Below are 20,153 nucleotides of genomic sequence, written 5' to 3' on the forward strand. Positions count from 1 at the left end.
TGCGCATCCAACTGATGTGTCTGCCAATGTGCGGGTCCTTTCAGACCTGGAAGAGGGCAGAACGGAGGCAGAATGGGGAGAGAAACAGGGGTGAAATGGGATATAACAGGGGCTTATGTGTGCTCCACCAACATGCATGGGGGCCAGGTATGAACCCCCCCCCCCACAAAATCGTCACCACCTATAATTTTGCTGTAAGCTGTGCTGGGAACCCACTAAAGGGCAAAATATAAATACCATAAATATATAAATGGCATCAAAGTAGAATTGCATTCAAAGGCATACACATAACAATACTGCTAGAAAAGTACAGTTGTGGGTGACAAACTGTTCCATTTTGTGGCTTGGCTACTTACAATGAATGTTGATTGATGGGCAATCAAGGCCAGCAAGGAATAAAAAGCACTCCCATATGCTACGGTGCAGGCTAAGGGAAGCAGTTCTGCCCTTCTTGCACATGGTAGGCAAGAGGCAGTCTCTATAGGGATGCTAAAGTGGGGCAGTGAGTGTGAGGGGAACACAGATAACGGCTTCATGACTAGTTCAGCCTGTCTGAATGCCTGCTAGTGATCAACCTGTAGATTTCTAAACAGAAATACTCTTTTCAAAAGGAAGCTACATTGAAATTTCCTACTGGCAGTACAGCATCCTATTGATAGTCAAGGCAGACACCAACTGACAATCCACTTACTTTTCTCTGCAATCGCCAATGCTCTGAAATTGAAAAAGACAAAAGGCATCCTCAGTTTCATTTGATGTTAAAAGTATAGAGACGGAAAGCAGTTACTCTATATATTTCACATTACACCCCCCCACACCGTTGACCTGAATCTGTCTGCAAACGATTCAATGTGATGACACAATTTCTGATAACATATCAGCATAGTTTTAATGATGTTTTTATACATATCATGTAAACACTCATAACAACACAGGACATAGATTTCTCTGTCTTCTAATGCTGAAACTAGTCTTGACCAATGGAAAAATCACTGGTTTTTTTTTTAATGGTAATAAGAGCTGAGCAATGGAATAACTTTCTGTCAAAAATCTCGGGGGGGGGCAATTAAAGTTCCCCAGAATGCCATACCACCTTCTTCTTTAGGGAAGCCTTAGCTCCCAAGCTGGAGTCCGGGTCCTCAGCTCAACCCAGGACCTTTCCACAGCAACATTTGTCAGCCACCTACCCCCCCCCTTATATCCCCCTGTACTTCTCTCCACCAGAACCTGACTTGCGAGTGGGTATAAAGTCCAGGCTGCTTCCTCCTCTCCTTCCACAGTGGGAAATCCTCTCAAACATCTGGGCTGCTGATGCTCTCTCTCCCCCCCCCATTGTTCTCTAAGTGGTCATGATGAGTGAGAGTGTGCAACTGTCACTTCTGGTCATGCTTACTTCTAGCAATGTTGTGGGTGCCAGCAGTGGCCATCTCTGAGCCCCACACTTTCTAAAACAGAACCCCCATTATCCTATTTAGATTGTATCTTCCATGAATTATACTTACTTTAACCTCTGGAATTCAGCAAAGGCTTCATCAAAGGCTTAAAAAAAGAGAACAGGATTAAGTTAATAGTTTTTATAAATATAATTTGTGTGGTTATTTCTTTATTGAGTTTTCTTTGGATTTGGTGGTTTGCTGACAGAAAACGAACCATGGTTAGCCTTCTGGAATGGCTATGGATGTGACAAAAAAAGAAAAGCCATGGTGGAGCATTATGTGGAAATTGGGACACTGTTGTGTCCTGCCTTTTATTATTTTAACGATGCAAATTATCGTTCCTTGGATTCCTTGGATTTCTCCTGCTGCTTTAAGTACCTCTGTAAGGAGGGGGAAATATTTAAAATGAAATATTAACAAACAAAAACTTATCAGCCATAAACTCCACTGCCTAGTATGCTCTTGAAGCTCAAGTTGTGAGGAGCCCAGCAGGCCTACAAGCTCTAACTCAGCCTATTGGGAGTTACATTGAGAATCATATAACCAGAAGAGTAAGAGCCATTGTCATTTGGACTCAGAATAATTTTTCTCAGTTTCTGCATTAAAAAATAGAAGGTATGATAAAGAAAAAGGAATCTATCTACCTTGCCCAGAAAGATCCACTGTCTTTGTGTGTCCAGTTTTGCCATCAAAGAGCTCCAATATATATCTTCCCTTGTCGCTGGGTGTTGGCTCATTAATTTGCAACCAGATTTGCTCCCCAGTAACACCAGTCTTAACTCTTTCTGTATACTTCATTTTAACATCACTGGGAAAAGAAGAACAAGGAAACCAAGTTGAGACACAAGTTTTAGATAAATTCTATTAAAGATAATGGCCTGTCAAAGTAACATTTCTGTGCTAGCTCTATTTTCTTTCAGTAAGAGACAATGCCATATGCTTCAAAGGAGTTTTTCCCAATATGACTTCAAAGGATTGTCTTCAGTCTACAGCAGCTGTGCCTGTCAAACTTGAACCTCAGCACATATTCCCTTGCAGGAATATCAACGCTAAAGCAGGAGTTATGATTAAAGGTTAGCATTTAAACTATCACTGTGGTATTGACTGTGTGCACTTAAAACTAACTGTGGGGTGCTAAAAGCTGCTCTACCTAACACAGGCTCTATCCAAGGCTCTCCTGCTTCATGCACCTTCTGGGTACTTTCTAGCCATTCAGAAAGCATCCACTGCTCATGACGTCAGCAATCTCCCTATAAAAGGAAGGCACAGACCAAGTGTAGGGAACTGTTCTCAGCTGATGGGCCAGACACACCAAACCCTCAATACCTGGTGATCATACATTTTCAAGTTATCAGGTGATGTTTGCAGTTATTACATAATATGTAACTGGTAACAGGGTTGTGCAAGACCACAAGTTTACTTTCCCAAACCAACAACACAGTAAAAATTAGAAGTAGCAACCATTTGCATACCTCTCTAAACAAGAATGGTGGTGCAGTTGAAGAAGACCCGACACTAGCATTGCCCCCAAAATTTATTCTGTTGTTGATTTTATATCTTTAATAATGTGCTTTATTCTTGTGGAATGTGTTTTGTTTGTGTGAAGCTTTGCAAATCTTTTTTTATATATATAAAAGGTGTTGTAGAAGTCAAATAATGCATAAACTAGGTGTGACACTTTCTGAGGTAGCAGTCCTAAGAAGGCTTACTTGATTGCAAGTCCTATGGAGTTCAGAGGGAGGTATTTTGCTGCATAAATGTGTATTGGGACATGCTGTGTCTGATCTCACCGAGGATCACTTGCTTGGCCTTTGGATCCCTGAAGTTGTCTGAGGCTGATCACATATCATCTGCATATCTGAGCCACAGCCACAGCACAGCATGTATACAAAAAAATTGGTTGCATTAAGCTGATTCAAAGCCAGTGTGGAGTTATGCAGCCCTCTGAATGTGCCCTAAATTTAAATGTGTATAGAATATTCCTGTTGAATGAGATCTTAATTACTGTACTGGCAAGAGCTCACACACTTACTTGTGTGACCAGCTCACTCTCAGATCTTCCAAGTAGTAGCTAACAAACGAATATAATCTGATGCCTTCTTCTGTGCTCTGGATTTTCAGTTCTGTTGCAGATAAAGCTGAAAATATAACACATATTTTTGTAGTCTTACACTCTTTCATGGAGTAATACAAATGAGTCATTCATTAGGAGAAGGGGGAATTAAATACTCACCAATCACTTTGCATACTTCCGTCATCAAATCTGCAAAAGCTGTGGAAACAAATCCAGAGACTGAGACTAAGTGTTCCCAGATCAGACATGCCTGGTTGTAGCTGAATGCTGCCCTGAAGTTCCCCGGCTAATCTGGAGCATTCCTGCAAGTAGATTCCTGCAGGAAATCTGAGTTGCCTTTTAAAATGTGCTGCAAAGATTCTTAAGGAGTTTGCATGTTTTCTTCATGGTTTTAATGTCATGCTAAACCCCTTTGTTTCTGTTTGGCATTATTGTACTTCAAAAGAACATCCCTTTATAAAAGAGACAGGTTTTGAAACTTGTGCAGTTTATGCCTAACAAAGAAGTCTTCTTTAGGATTCACCTAACTACAGAGTAATTCAAGTGACTGCTTAGGGAAGCATCACTGGTGGATAGAGGAAGCAATATTTAAGCTGTGCCCCAACAGAGTATGGTGACATTGCCTCTTGTATCTTGCAATCCGAGATGTAAATAGGAAGACAGAAAAGTGCCTTATACTAGGCGAGACCACGGATCCATCTAGAATAGTATTGTTTATCTGGCAGAGAGTCTCTAGGGGTTCAGACAGAAGTCTTCCCCAGCCCCAGGGACACCAGGGAGACATCAGGGACCTTCTGCATGCAAAGGACCACAAAGCTATGGTCCTCCTGGGCATCCTTATGTAGTTCCTGAGGGTATCAAAAAAGCTTAGGCTCCACCTAGTTTCCTTCTAGAGACACAAATCACAATTGCAAAACAGAAAGGGTTCACTAACATGAAATGAATTTAGAAAAGAGCTGGATAAAATAAACAATTAGTTTAAAAAAAGGAATTCCTGGCTCCACAAACTGAACATTAAAGATCATCATCACCATCAGAGCTTTCTTTCAGCCTGAACTCATCAGAACTGGCACCTCTCAGGTGGGCACCATTGCAATTATAAAAGAACAAGGGAGGTGTTCATGGTGAGTTCTGGCACCTCTTTTTCTAGAAAACAGCACTGATGACCATAATCTGGTTTTATACCACCCTTCCTTTCATAGGAGCACAGTCCACTAAGGAACTACACTGAAATAATGGAGGACTGGGATGTACAATCAGAAAACTCTTCTGGAAATTTTTTTAAAAACTGTTTTGCTGCTGATTCCTTGTGAAATTAAGGCCACAATCTTACACACAATTACTTAGAAATAAGTCAGATTGAATCCACAGGTGCTTATTTCCAAGTAAACAGAAACAGCACAATTTTACACGTTATTCTCACCTGTGTCCAGAAGCTTCAATATGCTCTTGTCCTTCCCTCTGTCATCCTTCAATATTACTTCATATATACCAGCATCTTTCTTAGAAAACTGTGAACAAAATAAAATCAAGCAGTAGCAACACCTTTTCATCTCTAGAAGCACTGCCCATTTAGGAAATCTGCCACATCTGAAGTGGAAGCATCAAGGGAGAAGGGGGCCACTCACCTCTGTTATCAGCAGAGTACATACGCCATCCTTAAAGTCATGTTCTTCATCAACCATTATCTCTCTTTCATCTTTGTACCAAACAATGTGCGTTTCTTTCTTGATATTGGCTACCTAAAATGAAAGTATGCTAATGTACTTTCTTTTATATAGAACACATGCATCAAACAGCCTGCTTTGGGTAGCAGAACATGAACAAACAATGCAGAAAGTAGATAAAGATTCTTCAAACCATTTGTTCACTCGGTTCTTGGTCTTGAGGCCCAAAACAAGCATCCTATATCTACTATCCACTATATATTTTGGAAAGTTGTTTGTTCAACTTTAAGACATCATAACCAAATTTGTAATGTGATTTCAAAGTACAGATCAATATTTGAGAAGGCAATACAGTAGTACCTTGGTTCTCAAACAGCTTAGTTGTTGAACAAATTGGCTCCCGAATGCCGCAAACCCGAAAGTAAGTGTTCCTGTTTGCAAACGTTTTTCGGAATCCGAATGTGCAACATGGCTTCCACTTAAGTGCAGGAAGCTCCTGCAGCCAATCGGAAGCCACACCTTGGTTTTTGAATGGATTAAATTCGAGAACCAAGGTACCACTGTACTGGATCTGTGATAGCGACCATTAGGTTTGTGATCAGTGTACAATCCTGGATTCTGTAAATGCACCCAAGATCCAGCTGACCACTAACAGAACTTGTGTTTGCGACTTTTGCTTCTTTTTTCACAAACTACCCAAACTGTAGCTGTTTCTTACCTTGCATTTCAGTAACACATTGCATTCAGGGGTAACTTCCCATCCCAGATACTCAACAAAATGTGGACCTGTTTGAAATGATATACAAAATAAATCCCCTCAGAAATCATGACACAGGCAGAATCAAATATTTTTTCCATACTGCTCTCTATTTTTTATATGCTCTAGATTTGTTGTTGTTGCGCAACAAGAGATGAGCACAAACAGCCCCTCAAAATTCCTCCCCCAATTTGTAGAAAGATGAAGTGTGGGGACCATTATACAGAAGTTCTGCAGCAGGAGGAGAAATTCTTGGGGGTGGGGCTCACCATTAACTGTGGCATTACAGTTAATACAGCTTCTTTCTCTTCCCCTAAGGATTTGTTGCTGCTGTCGCCACTATAAGTGGCAACTGTGCTGGCACTCTGGCCTCCCTTTTGTACCCTCCACAATAGGGATAGGAGGATCTGTCAATTTCATTTCTTTCAGTTTCACATTTTCCCAATCTTAAATTCTTCTTTTTTCCCATATTTCTGTAGCGAGTTGTTTTTCTTTAAATCCTTATGGGAATTCTTCAGCATTCTAGTGCAAATTTCTCCTAATAAATACATTTTGGTATGCAGTTTTGACTAGTATTTTGCATGTATTCTTCTAATATAATAGATTTGGGTATGTTATTTTCACTAATAAGTTCATTTTTATACACATTTCACCTTAATATATGCATTTTTGTAAAAAAATTGGTTGGAGACTGCATCAGAATCTTCAGTGGGAATTTTCTCTTATTGTTTCAGAAACTGCAAATTTGAGAAATTCAGCTTTATCCTCCATCCCTACTTTATAGCTCCCTAGACATGGCAATGTAAAGGGTGAAAGCTGCTAGCAATAAATAAACAAATGGCGAAGCACGTTCAGGGAAAATTATGCAAAGTGGTCTTCTTTTTTCTAAGGCAGGGGTGTGGAACTGCTGACCAGTCTGGTCCCTCCTTCTCCCACACTCCTGTAGGCCAACTTTGACAAACTGATGGAGCTGTCCACCTGCAAGCACCTAACATCATTATGACATCAGGCGAGAACTTGAAAGGCGATTGCCGAACACCTTTGAAGGGCTGGCTGTCAGGGCCAATCAGCATTCAAAAGGGATGGCTCTCAGTACTGATCAGCTTATGAGCACTGAGACCAATCCCTCTTGAAGTCTGTTTGGCAAGTGGTTTGAATGCAAACCACCTGCAAACAGACTTCAAGGGGAAAGTTCTCAGTCATTCAGAGGATGACTCTTGAAATCTAGTGGGTAAGAAAAAGAAAAATATAATAATTGCCTTTTTAAATGCCCTTAAAAAAATTTGCTCATTAAATTTTAGACATACAGAACTGACTTAAATCAGCTGAAATGTTTCAATAGTCTTCTCCTTTTTGTATGATTTCTTACCTTGCTTCCTGAACCACTCTTGCCTCTGGAATTCTGCTTCTTTCTGTAGTTTCTGGAACACTAGACATTTTTAAATAGAGATTAAAATATAGCCATCTTTGAGAGACAGAAGATCTGCACACCTAAGCCGGCTGTGACGCACTTGCAGAATCATGAACTGGATGGGTGCAATTGATTTTTAATGGAATGCATATTCCAATATGGTGGAGCTAATTATGAGTAAATAACTTTTAAAAGCATGACTAGACCATAGAAGGGGATGGGAATGGGATGGTTTTGTTTCAAATTCAAAGGCTGTTTTTATGTCTGTTGAAAAAAGAAGTGGGCCAATCTTACGTCTATCTTAAAAAAGCAGGATGGCATTCCACATGATCCTGCCCCATTCTGAGCACTGACTGAGCACAACAGGATGAGAGTGATATGATATTGTAAAGTAGTTTTTAATTATTATTCACAACAAATGCTGAACTAATCTACTCACAATGTTATTATCACAGCTGACCTGCATAGTCCTCACCACTATTAAAATTCCACATGTGGTAAATAACTGAGCCACACAAATTCTTATAGGTTTTCACTTAAGCAAAACAAAAACAACAACAATACCTAGCAATAACAATACTGGTTTGAGGTGAGAATCACAGAGAAAAGCATTGCATTGTAAGTTGCACACTACAGGTGCCAAGTACATGTTAAATAATGGTAAGTATGAATTATTATCATTCATAGGGGATGCATTTTGTTTCTGTCAATCCCATTTTTAGTATAAACTCAAATAATTATTTGCAACAGTAAATATATACTTCATGAGGTCACTGACTGGTGATGACAGCATGCTTTGGAAACTCCCTTAAATTTCAACATAGTTTGCTGTATGCCTTCAACAGCTTCTGTTCAGAAAACAAATGTTTCACTGGAAGGGAGGAACTAGTTATGTATTTATTTGGATCCCAGCCTAGAACACTCTTTTCTTAAGGTTTTCTATAGGGTTTTCTATGCAAAATTCTACTCCTGCAACACACATTCCATATTAATCAGTTGGCAGCACTTCTGTAGTTTCATAATTTACTGTCTGAAACATAACACTTTCCACTGTACAATAAAAACATTAAATGAAATTTGCAAAAAGTACAATTGGCATACAAGTCTAGTTTCTGATTAAAGAAAATTAACCTTCTACAAATGTGTGTTAAACCATAGTACCAAATTCTAAAAAGGCATATTAGAAACTCTTACCGTCACCAATGAGAACAAGACTGGACTGATTGGTTGCTTTGCCATCTTGAATTTGAAAGGTATAGGTGCCTTCATCCACATCTTCAAGTCTATCCATAACCATTTCAATCATACCAGAAGTGTGGTCAACCTTCATCTTGTATTTCTTCAAGAGAAAACATAAAAGTGAGCAGAAAAGTAATCTTCCTATCTCCCAAAATAGAATGTTTTCAAAGCCTCCTGGATGATTTCTTAGAAACAACCCCACAATGTTAAAGTACATACAGACATAATGTTAAGTGGTAAGTTTACAGCTGAATTTTGGGCGCACATATAACCTTCTCTCCCTCTCCCCCCAAAAGTCTATTTTGGGTTTTCACTCAAACCACACCCTGGAGTAGATTTGGGGAGTGTGTGGGGTGCATGCAGGGGAACTTCTGTGGTGTGAGCATAAATCCTTTTGCTAACAGAAGGAGTGCATTGGATAACACCCTGTTACAGAAGCAGTTAGTTCCAACCACTTACCTCTCCATTAACAATTTCCTTGTCGTTAAATACAAAGTTGACTTTACCATGAGGAGACAATTTCTCAGCCTGCATCCAGAATCGCACCTGTCCCTTCTCCAGAATTTCAACTGCCAATTCAGACTTAAGGGGGACAACTGCAGCAAAGAAGTAGAGCCTCAATGGATGTTTTTGGTGTGTTCACAAGCACCGACTTTACTAGTTCTTGGACAAATTTCCTCCATTGTTAATCTCTGGCTTATTCTGTCTTAATTTTTTTCTAAATGATGGAAGCTTGTAATCCACACAGGTAGATGTTTCAAAGCTTGTGTTATTCGTGTAGAATAACATGAACGCAGATAAACAAACCACAATGAATTTTTTTCTATTGTTGTCCATGCAATATTTGTTCTGCATATATTTATACTTTCTCTGACATGAAATGCATTTCTCTACTCCACTCTTGCTTTTCCCCTGAAACCTCTCTCTCTCTCTCTGGCCACGTACACACTATAGCTTTAAAGTACATTTCCCCCACACAACGAATTCTGGGCACTGTTGTACTTCGGCATTCTTTCAATGCATGCCAATATGTGCACTAGAACGGTACACAAAAGGCTCATACATGTGGTTGAGGATTTTGCTTTTTGCAGTTACTGACCCTGCCTATGAGCCTACAGGCATACATTATCAATGCACACAGGTACACTGCAAACACAACCAGGGCAAAGCTTGCCATTGCTCCCCTCTATACATTGATTATGTGCACACAGGATTAAATGAAGTGTTCTGCTGTCATTTCTCCTCATAACAATTTTGCTGAGTTTTCTTTCACAGAGCTTTCCTCGACAATATTTTCCCCTGATAAAAATGTCAGAACCCAGGGTTTATTGGGTGTCCTTATCAATATTCTAGATATGTATGCAGGTGCCAGTTAGTTATTAGTACCCAATCCCAAGAACAAATGCCAATTGCTCTCTATTTGTTTCTTTCTAATGTTCCATAGTCTTGGAAACATTTAAGATATGCTTAATTTCCTTCTGACATGCATCCATTTTAACCTACAAGGTCATCTACTTAATACTCAGCGAAGAAATTATGGCATAAATGAGTACAACCAAGTTTAAAACTTAATAGGTAATATTATGGGGGGGTGGCGGCAAGTTTTTAGTGAGAGACAAGAATTTTATTCTGCAGAAGTAGTACCAAGTAAACAGATGAAATCCCCAAATTTAGATTCTACTTGGCATCATATCTCCGTGGAAACCAGGCAGCAAAAGCTGGGGAATCTGCCATAGCCCTGTGACAAAAGAACCCAAGATGCTAGGGATGTAGGACACTGGCAGATCATTATTTCATTTTGTTTGCCCTTCCTTGTGATCCTTTAGACTGGAACACAGACCAGCAAGGCAACTGCATCTTAATTTGTGGCCTGTTTTTGAATAAGTCTAATCCCCAATAAGCAGGGTCCATGAGCCGGAAGGAGAGGTGAGGGAAGCTTCAAGAAACAGGCACTGAAATGCCCCTGTGAAAAAGCTATTTATTATTGCAACACCTGAAGGTGAATAGAAGGAGGCAACCTTATGACCTTGCATAACTTCTAAACCCAGACCCTCCAAGTGTTCCTATTTTCCAGGTACGTCCCTGATTTAGAGAAGCTGGCCCGGTTTCTGATTTGATCCTGGAATGTCCCACTTTTGCTTAGGATGTCCCTATTTTCATTGGAGAAATGTTTTAGGGTATGTAAACCCAAACAAGTTAATGCCACATGTGTCTGTGCTTGCATTAACCCGTGGGTGTAAGAAACACACACACCAAAAAACAAACTTTGTGCAATGCTACTTGTGTCATGCTGTCAGTTCTGAGGCAGTTTTAGGCCCTTGTATATAATTAGCTGTGAATATTTTAGCCTAAAATAGAACAGAAAGCAAGCACAGGAGTGGTGCAGCTTGGTAATTTTAGACCCTGGACTCAATAGTCTTAAGGACCTTTAGACAGTGATGTATTAGTTTAATTGTGCACTACACAACTAACATTTCTATTCTCTCCCTCCCTCCCCCACTGCCTTTCTGTGCTTCAGAAATCTGATATGTAAGAGCAAAACACACACAGCACCCCCCTCCCAAGTTTGCCAATCTGGATTTCAAAAAGTAATACTCTGAGCATGTGCAGCATTCCATTTTAGACTCAAATCACAATACTATAATGATTACAGGAATAAAAAATGTTACAAATGTGAAAATGACATCCCTAACCTTGGGGGAACAGAACCATGTGCTTGTGAAACTGTGACAGAAAAAGAGTCAAGCAAACATCCTGAGGAAGAGAATAGTCCCTGCTATGTGTGGACGTTAATCAGGCATCCATTAGAAGTTGATACCTGTAACAGGACCACATCAGACTGTCTCAAGCATTCATATGACCAGTGCCTTTTCTTCTTCAGGGGGTACTCAAGGGTACACAGTACCGGCACCTCTTTTTGGTTGTTAAAAAGTGTGGCACTTTTCGTAACAACTTCATGGTTAGTACTGCCACCTATTTTTCTAGGAAAAAAGCACTGCATATGACTATCCAGCAGGCTGATGCTTGGAAGCCCTTATTTTGAAATATGCCACAAACATTGATGCCTTTTTCCACTTAACTATTTTGTTGTGACTTACCTGGAAATTTGTGTTCATGGCTGAGTGCAAGCAGGCGTTTCATTTCTGCAAGAGAAAGGCAGATGTATATAAAAAAGAAGCCATTTGTTTGGCATATTGGCACATTTTACGGTATGATCATTCATTGCCATGTGACATAGGCAAAGGGAAAGGTTGACAGGCGGACGAAAGAATATTGGTGCTCACCTTCCTCATCTAAGGTATAGCTTGATGAGACTCCATCTGTGTCTGTTACAGTACAGGAGTAAATGCCCAAATCGTCTTCACTGAGATCTTTAAAGATAGCTTTTGACCTTTAAGACAAAAGAGCTTTGTATAAGCAACCAACCGATACAAGTTAAAATCAAATATCAGAGAACACCCACATACAATATCTGGCAAGTATGTGCGTGAGGTACTGTTAGCTCAGTTATTAAGGTGGATTTCATTTATTTTGATAGAATGTTTCAAGCAGTCAGAATTTAGGATGGAAGGATTTCTCAATTTTGGTTCTCTCAATTTCTCATTTTCCCTGTCTTAATTTCAGTTTTTCACATTTTGCTGCAGTCTGCTTTTTAGAAAAAAATCCTCATCAGCATTTTAGTGCAAATTTCTCCAAACACATTTTTATATGCAATTTTGACTAATTTACACATTTTTTGCAATCAATTTCCCCTAATATATGCATTTTTTAAAAACACTGGTTGGAGAACTGCATTGCAAAATTTGGGTAAGCATGAATTTTGAAGGACTGCGTATTGTTTCAGACAGTGCAAATCTGATGGATTTTGCTTTAAATGCAAGCTGATTTGAATTTCTTCTTCATCTCTAGTCAGAGCACAAACTACTGTGGTCTCATGGGTTAAATCTAAAGTGCTGTAAAATAACACAATTTGAGTGTTGAACCAAAGATCAGAAAAATAACATTCAAGAACCAAACTGTTCAATCTGTGACTGGATTTCCCCACACAATTGTATTTCCTAAATTTAATCACAAGGATGGAGCAATTTGGACTGGGGCTCTGGCAGAGTGTGAGGGGATCTAGCCTTTTCTCCTGTTTTGTGCTGCAGTCCAGATATAAATTGCACACATATCTGAACTACTGTATGCTACGAAGAAGAAAAAAAACCCATACAGGCACAATATGCCTATGAGTCACTGAATTCTTTTCAATAACATGTATCATTTTGTACTACCAACAGTTTTAGACTGGTCAGACTGGAATCTCATTGCAATAATATAATCTGCATGTGAAAAGAGCATAAAGAAAACAAGTAATGTGATCCCATAGAAGGAGTCCTTGAATTTCTGAAATTTCTTACTTTCCACCTTTGGTGTCAATGGCTAACCGCGAATCATCATCAATTGGTTCATAATTCTTGGACCAGATGAATTTAGAGTCTGCAGTCATCTGATCACATTCAAAGTTCAGGGAAATTACTCCATTGTCATCTACTTCAACCACAACTTCTTTTGTTCCTAGAAGATCAAAAGAAAGCATTTTTAAAACTGTCATCTATTTTCTTCAGATGCTGAGCATAAATAGAATATTGCCGTGGGGAGAAATTGACACTTTTATCATATCAGAGAAATAGAGTTCACCAGAAAAAGAGGACCCCTAGCTACAACAGACACAAGAGATACAGTCTGACTCCCAGGGGTGCCAACTTGAATAAAATATTGTGGGGGCCGAGGTAAGCCCCGCCCCTCCACACCATTTGAAAGGGAATGCCCATCAACTTTGTGGGGCCCTGGCCCCCTCAAATATTTTATTGTGTGAGCCAAAGCCCCCACGGCCCCTAGGAGTTGGCTCCTACGCTGGCTTCTGTTGTCAAGCTAAGATTCAAGGATGGAAGAGGCAACTGTGGAAACACTTTTCCACTTGGGGAGGCAGGATTCAGGATTCCCAATGCCCACTGTGAAAACAGGATGCTGGATGAGATAGGCCAGGGGTCAGCAAACTTTTTCAGCAGGGGGCCAGTCCACTGTCCCTCAGACCTTGTGGGGGGGCGGACTATATTATTTTTGGGGGGGGATTAATGAATTCCTATGCCCCACAAATAACCCAGATATACATTTTAAATAAAAGCACACATTCCACTCATGTAAAAACACGCTGATTCCCAGACTGTCTGCGTGCCGGATCCAGCCCCCGGGCCTTAGTTTGCCTACCCATGAGATATGCCTTTGGCCTGATCCAGCATGGTTCTCCATGACAAGAAATCTAGTCACCAACTAGGGCTCAAAATAATATATATAAAACAGAATAGGAACTAAGAGAGGTGGAAATAATTCAAGGATAGTAAGGATGTGGATAGTATATAAGTAAAGGGGGAAAGTCCTCACTGCCTTAGAATATCCCCCCCCCGGGGGGGGGGAACCCACGGTGTCATTTGATAAGCTGGTGAACAGTACTTCAACTGACGCGTCACCAGTTTTAGTTTGTGTACTTCATCTAACATTGTGTATTTTATATGCTGCCTAAAAATCTGAACAAATATTCAGTAGAACAATGATCCTAAATAATCTCTTGCTACCACCATAAAAACCTAGGAACGAGGACACTGGAGATTCAGGGTGGGATTATGATTGTTTCTTCTCTTTCTAGAAGAGGAGAGTACATTTATGTCTACCCCTCAGCTTATCCCCACAATCTCCTCTGGTGTCTTCTTGCTTGTGGGTTACATCAAATATGTGATGGGGTGGAGGGAAGTAGACTTGTCTAAGTCTTCTGTTATTTGAGAGGAGATGCAGGCACTTAAAGAGGTAATGTAAGGTTCAGCTTCCTTTTCATAACTATAGTGCAGACTGTGTTTGTTTCTAATCATTCTTATATATACAGACATTTTTACTTTGCCCTCAGTGGAACCAAATAAACATGAACAAACCTGGTCGAGTTTCAGCTATTACAGGGTCAGTGGGATCTGAAGGCTTCCCAACTCCAGCTTGGTTTGCTGCTCGTACACGGAACACATAACTGGTGCCTTCTTTTAGGCCAGTGATCTATTGAAAACAAAATCCAGGAGAGCAGTGAGTGAATATTTTTAGGCTGTGCCTGCAGATTAAGCTGTGAAGACTGGTGTCCACCTGAACTTCAGTGTTGCTGTTCACGAGATTTGCTTCACAAACTACTCAAGATGGAGCAGGGCACCATGAGCCACTGAAATGCTCCCATGTTATTAGAATTCTTAGTGGAGACTAAGTAGCAGACTAGAGTCATTGGATGCTTCTTATGCATAGTTCTAGAGAGGAACAGCTGCATGTAGAGATACAACCAGCTACCATGTCATCTCAGGTATTTTCCTTAGAGCTCAATGCCCCTGTAGGCACAGGCATGCAGACTGTGCACTGCACTATTCACAAAAATAAAAACAGATTTTAATTGTGGTACAAAAACCAACACCACAAATTTAATAAACTACTATGGAAATGTTTTCTAATAACTACACTAGCTTTTTACATGAGCCTTTAGTTTCTGACCCTTTCTCTTCCCAGTGTAGAAGCTGGTTCTCTTCTTATTTTGTTTCTTACTCTGAAGATATTTCCAACTCATAATGGACTCTATTCATTGACTTGTCTTGAATTTGTTACTTCCTTGATTGCCTATCAGCATGTAGCTCCTCTCTTCTTTGTTCCCTAGATACCACTTCTTTAGGAGTGCTTATAACTTCAACTTGTTCCAGCTGGGTGGGATAACATTGCTTTTGATAACATTGCTTTATTTGTTTGGTTCTCATAGCTCACTTTTCGTGCCATCTTCTACATTGCTTCATGTGCTAGAACAGCCCCTTTCACACCATTATGGTAAGTCTCGTTTCCTTCTATAAGGTCTTTAGAGCCCTAACCCTTCCACAACACCTTAGCTTCACCCTTAATGCCTGTCCCCCTACTCTTTATGAAAATCTTTCACCTCCCTTCTCTTTTTTCCTGGTGCATTGACTAGCTTGGACATCCATTGGGCAGGCTTTGCTCATTTGTGATGCAAGTAGTAATCTATCAACTCCTGGATAATCACAAGTTCCCCATCCTCGATGCAGGAAATTATCCAGCCAAACCCAAGCATAGGTTTAAGTCCCTTTTGGGAGCCATTTCACAATATGTGTAATTCTCCCATTGAAACCAATGGGATTTAAAAGTGCTTAGCATTGGTTAGACTTTGCCCATCCTTGGAAAGGAATCAAGACTCTAAATGCAGATAATCCTATGTTTAGGACCAGTTCTGTGAAACTGTATATTCAAATGTTATAGAAATAGAAATCATAAATTTGTGGTAAAACAAGATGACATGGTGTGGTGTATATATAAAAAAAGAGCCATCTTGTCATATAGTTTCCAGCACATGTCTGAACAGAATGCTCATGAGCTTGAGTGGCTCATTTGTTCAACAAATATATGCAACCACTGAACACGTCATCCTATTTGCTTAACACTCTACTTCTATTTCTGATGTAGTGAATCAGATTTCCGCCCTGCAACTGCAGTAGATTTTTATGGGTGTGACTGAAGGCAAAACAGTTCCTAAGCAATCTAAAACCACAAGGAATTGCCAGAAAAATGAAATGTGTAACAATTAGGGTTCAGTATCAGTCATCATACAATTATTTGTTCCCTAAACTGGCTTACCTTGAAGAATTTGTTTGCAACAGCTTTCTCGTTCACACTCCTCCAATGTTCCTCTGGTGCATCTGTTTTTTTCATGTCAACATAAAAACCAGTTACAGGACTTCGGCCAATGTAAATTGGTGGTTTCCACAATATAACCAAAGAATCTTTCCTAACTTCGCTGCATGACAAATCATGGGGTGGTCCTGAAAGATAAGCAAATGACAGAAGAATACAACTGAGGTCACAATAGTGATTAGCACACAATACAGAAGAAATAATAGCAACAACAACAACAACCTTTAATCAAATTGTGACCTAAACTTAGCTCATATTAAAGAAGAAAATGATGTCACCGTGACTTTCATCTCTCTTTATCGATGCTACATCACCATGTAACAAGAGCATCCCATTTTGAATATTTGTACACTTCAATTTGCTTGGCAAATTTTGGAGAACCAAACAGGTGTTTATATTTAGAAGAGCCCTGTTTGTCATATTAAGGTCATATTAAAGGCTGTCCAGGCTCCTGGTTCAAAATCCAACAGTGGGTGCTCTTACTTTTGAGTAAAGAAAGAATTTTTTTAAAAGACAGATTAATGATATAGACCCAGCAGCAACAGAAGAGCTATTTCATTTACAGAGCTCACAAGGTTAGCTGAGATGGACCCAATCTAGGAAAAATGGCCAAGGAACTTGAGTTCAGGGTCAGTTACAAGAAGCTCAAGGCTGCAAGAGAGTGAGGTGTTCTAATAAGTTTTCCATGCCCACCAATTCAGCTTTGAAACTGAGGTGGGCATAGCCCTTGAGTGCCTGTTCCTACATCAGCAGCTAGCCTGCAAGCAGGTACATAGTCTATCTGGAAACATCTAATCCCTTCTCCTAAGGTGGCACCTGGTCCTGGGAGAGAGCATCGGACCCAGCTGCTTGGCTACTCTGATCTGCAACCCCAAGCCCTCCCCAAATTCCAACGATCTCTCTTCCAGGGGAGGGAGCTGGAAGTCCTATTTCCGTAGTAGGGCCAGATAGGACTGGGAGAAGGAGAGGACTTGTTATTGTCTTGCCCTTCCATTCATTCTCATCTTCCTCCAGAGCCTGCCATCCTGTGGCTGAACCTGATGGAACCAAGGAAACCATGACAAAGGCCCTGAAGATAGTAGGAGCTATCTTCAAAATCTAACAGCTTTTTAGAAAGTGTTTAGCACTCGCAGAAGCATTTTTTTCCTAACAGCAAGTAGCCTGTTAGGATCACACATAAATTGCTATCCCAGTTGGCATACTGTGTATTTCCTTCTTATCTTGTGGAAAGTTCAGTTTGGCATGTCAGATTGAAGAAGGCTACTCCTACCAACTCTAAAGACCCCTTACTGCTTCTAACCTGGAACAGCAATGGTCCATTCTTCACATTTGAAGGACTTGCTAGCTGGAGAAGGAGGGCCAAGGCCAGCTAGGTTAGCAGCAGCCACTTGAAACTGGTACGTCATATTTTCCTTCAAGTCATGGAGCTACATCATGGATAGGGGGGAGAAAAGTTAATATGGCATGCAACATTTTAGTGAACAATTCATTCATCTTTAATGTTGCAAATGATACTTCATATTGCCTTCTTATATAGATATATCTTTATACACACACACACACACACACACAAATAGATAGATGATAGATAGATAGATAGATAGATAGATAGATGATAGATAGATAGATAGATAGATGATATAGATCAGGCATAGGCAAACTCGGCACTCCAGATGTTTTGGGACTACAACTCCCATCATCCCTAGCTAACAGGACCAGTGGTCAGGGATGATGGTAAGTGTAGCCCCAAAACATATGGAGGGCCAAATTTGCCTATGCCCGATATAGATATATAGACACACACATATAGAGCCATTTTATATGCCTGATTTAGAAATAGTTGTAACTTGCACCTTCAATCTGCATCAGGCTTAAGATCCTATAATGACACAAGTCAAGCAGCTTTCTGATGCTGTCAACCCAAGCATTGCTTTTTAATTTTTACCTACAAAAGTATAGACTACACAGACATAGAGAACATATCCAATACTCTAATTATGTCTGATAACTGCAAACAAAACTACATTAAGAAAAGAAAATATAACAGAATGAGTGCAATTAAAATAGCATGCAGAGCAAAATAAATAAATCAGATTATAGGTTTGGATCCGAAAATAAATTAACCTAAGGAGTTCATGTAAGGTAAGGTTCTTGTCCCCTCTTTCTAGCAGCAACCACCTGCACCACCAAAAAGCCTCTCCAAAGTGTTTGGATGTGGGGCTCTTGAATAACATGGGAAGAATGGGCCTGGGGAGCAGGTAATGCCAAAAATCAGGCAGAGGCCTAGTGTCTAGCAGTAATAAAACCAATCTCTTACCCTGTATGCCCTCTCACTAACTGCCTTAATGTTAGCCTCTTTCCACTCTCCAGGTTTTCCACCAATCACTTCCCGGTAATTCACATAATAGCCAGTTATATCAGCTCCACCGACAGTTTTCGGCTGTTTCCATCCAAGGACCATTGAGTCATGAACACTTTCAAGCACCGTGATGTCATATGGTGGAGATGGAGGAGCTGTTTTAGAGGGAATAGTTTATAGTTACGACAGAAGTTATAGAAAAGTTATGATAGAAGTTAGTCAAATCAAACATTTGTTTGGATTCAGATCTCTCCCAAACAAAATTCTAGCAGTCCACAGAAACACTTCCTGGATAATGAATACAGGCTTCCGAAATCCATGTTATGCAAGAGAAGAGACCTTTTGAAACTTGCTCTTTAGAAAAAAATCTGACCTACGGTGTGACTTCAGCTCTTAAGAAATGATAAGTCTACTTCAAAACAATGAAAATGCAGAATGAAAACCGTGGTAGAATTGTGCTTTAAAAATATCTGGAGATGTCAGTGATCTATATTCTTTTGCTGAATTCATTCCCGCTCCCTTACAGGTTTAAAAATAAAAAAATAAAACCAACCCTCTTCATGTTTGATGGTATAATTGCACATCTTGGCATACCTACCTTACGGAAAGTATATGCACATCGTAAGACAGCAGACCAACTGAAGGATAACTGAAAATATTTGCAGCAATGCTTTTATATATGGTAAGGAAAAAAATGAAGGAAATATCTTTCCAATCACAACATTCACACGTGATATTTTCTTCCTGTAACTGCAATGTCATGTTGAAATAGACCTTACCTGTCACTGGTCATTATTAATTATGGTCAGATTTCACCTCTTGGGTGTTGTTATGGTGGGAAATCCACCATTCAATTGATTAATCTTTTTTTACAGAAGTTTATCATATCCCAACTTGATTTAATTAGAAAAAGGAACTTACTAAATTTCCAAAGGAATCTTTGCAATCAACTGTGTGGATTTTCACAAGATTTATGGGACAAGCTTTCCTTAAAGCCCATTTGTAAAAGAGAAATAAGAACCAGTAACCAGATGGAGCAAGAATTTTTCAGCAGGTGCCTTGAGGTTATGTGAATTATCTGCTACTGAGGTCGATCCCTCTGCTTACCTCTGTGGCCTTCATTAAACAAAGAGGTTTGTTACTTTCAATTGGATTTAGAGGTTGAATTGAGGTTGTTGTTTTGGCCTTTTGGCTGGATTTCGAATTGTAGTCCTGGAGTGGGGTGTGTGTGTGTGTGTGTGTGTGTGTGTGTTGGAAGCTGTAATGAATCTGATGGGATAAGATGGGGAACATTTTCCAATAAATAAGATTTAATTATGGCTCACTGAACTTACTGTTACCATAACATGTTTGTAGAAACGGTCCGTTACCCAGGTTCAGGTTAAGTTTATCCATATTCAGGTATGTATGAACTGATGCATTAGCAACCATGCCTCAAAGCAAAGGCTTAAA

At 39.9% G+C, this 20,153-nt stretch overlaps 1 protein-coding gene across 3 annotated transcripts in view; it reads right to left on the bottom strand.

Moving 5' to 3' along the window:
* Positions 1-20,153, bottom strand: part of MYOM1 (myomesin 1) — a 76,286-nt gene that overhangs the window by 7,031 nt on the left and 49,102 nt on the right. For all 3 annotated transcript variants that reach the window (XM_053396453.1, XM_053396452.1, XM_053396454.1), the window contains 18 exons: positions 18,660-18,856; positions 17,643-17,769; positions 16,286-16,470; positions 14,551-14,665; positions 12,985-13,141; positions 11,869-11,975; positions 11,683-11,727; positions 9,044-9,180; positions 8,540-8,684; positions 7,304-7,363; positions 5,896-5,963; positions 5,139-5,252; positions 4,934-5,021; positions 3,670-3,708; positions 3,469-3,574; positions 2,081-2,244; positions 1,503-1,539; positions 692-714 (listed from right to left, as the gene is read on the bottom strand). In XM_053396453.1, the coding sequence (XP_053252428.1) occupies positions 692-714; positions 1,503-1,539; positions 2,081-2,244; positions 3,469-3,574; positions 3,670-3,708; positions 4,934-5,021; positions 5,139-5,252; positions 5,896-5,963; positions 7,304-7,363; positions 8,540-8,684; positions 9,044-9,180; positions 11,683-11,727; positions 11,869-11,975; positions 12,985-13,141; positions 14,551-14,665; positions 16,286-16,470; positions 17,643-17,769; positions 18,660-18,856 (1,914 nt within the window). The remainder of the gene's footprint in view (positions 1-691; positions 715-1,502; positions 1,540-2,080; positions 2,245-3,468; positions 3,575-3,669; positions 3,709-4,933; positions 5,022-5,138; positions 5,253-5,895; positions 5,964-7,303; positions 7,364-8,539; positions 8,685-9,043; positions 9,181-11,682; positions 11,728-11,868; positions 11,976-12,984; positions 13,142-14,550; positions 14,666-16,285; positions 16,471-17,642; positions 17,770-18,659; positions 18,857-20,153) is intronic.

This window comes from Podarcis raffonei, chromosome 7 (genome assembly GCF_027172205.1).
Source record: "Podarcis raffonei isolate rPodRaf1 chromosome 7, rPodRaf1.pri, whole genome shotgun sequence".
Lineage (NCBI taxonomy): Eukaryota > Metazoa > Chordata > Lepidosauria > Squamata > Lacertidae > Podarcis > Podarcis raffonei.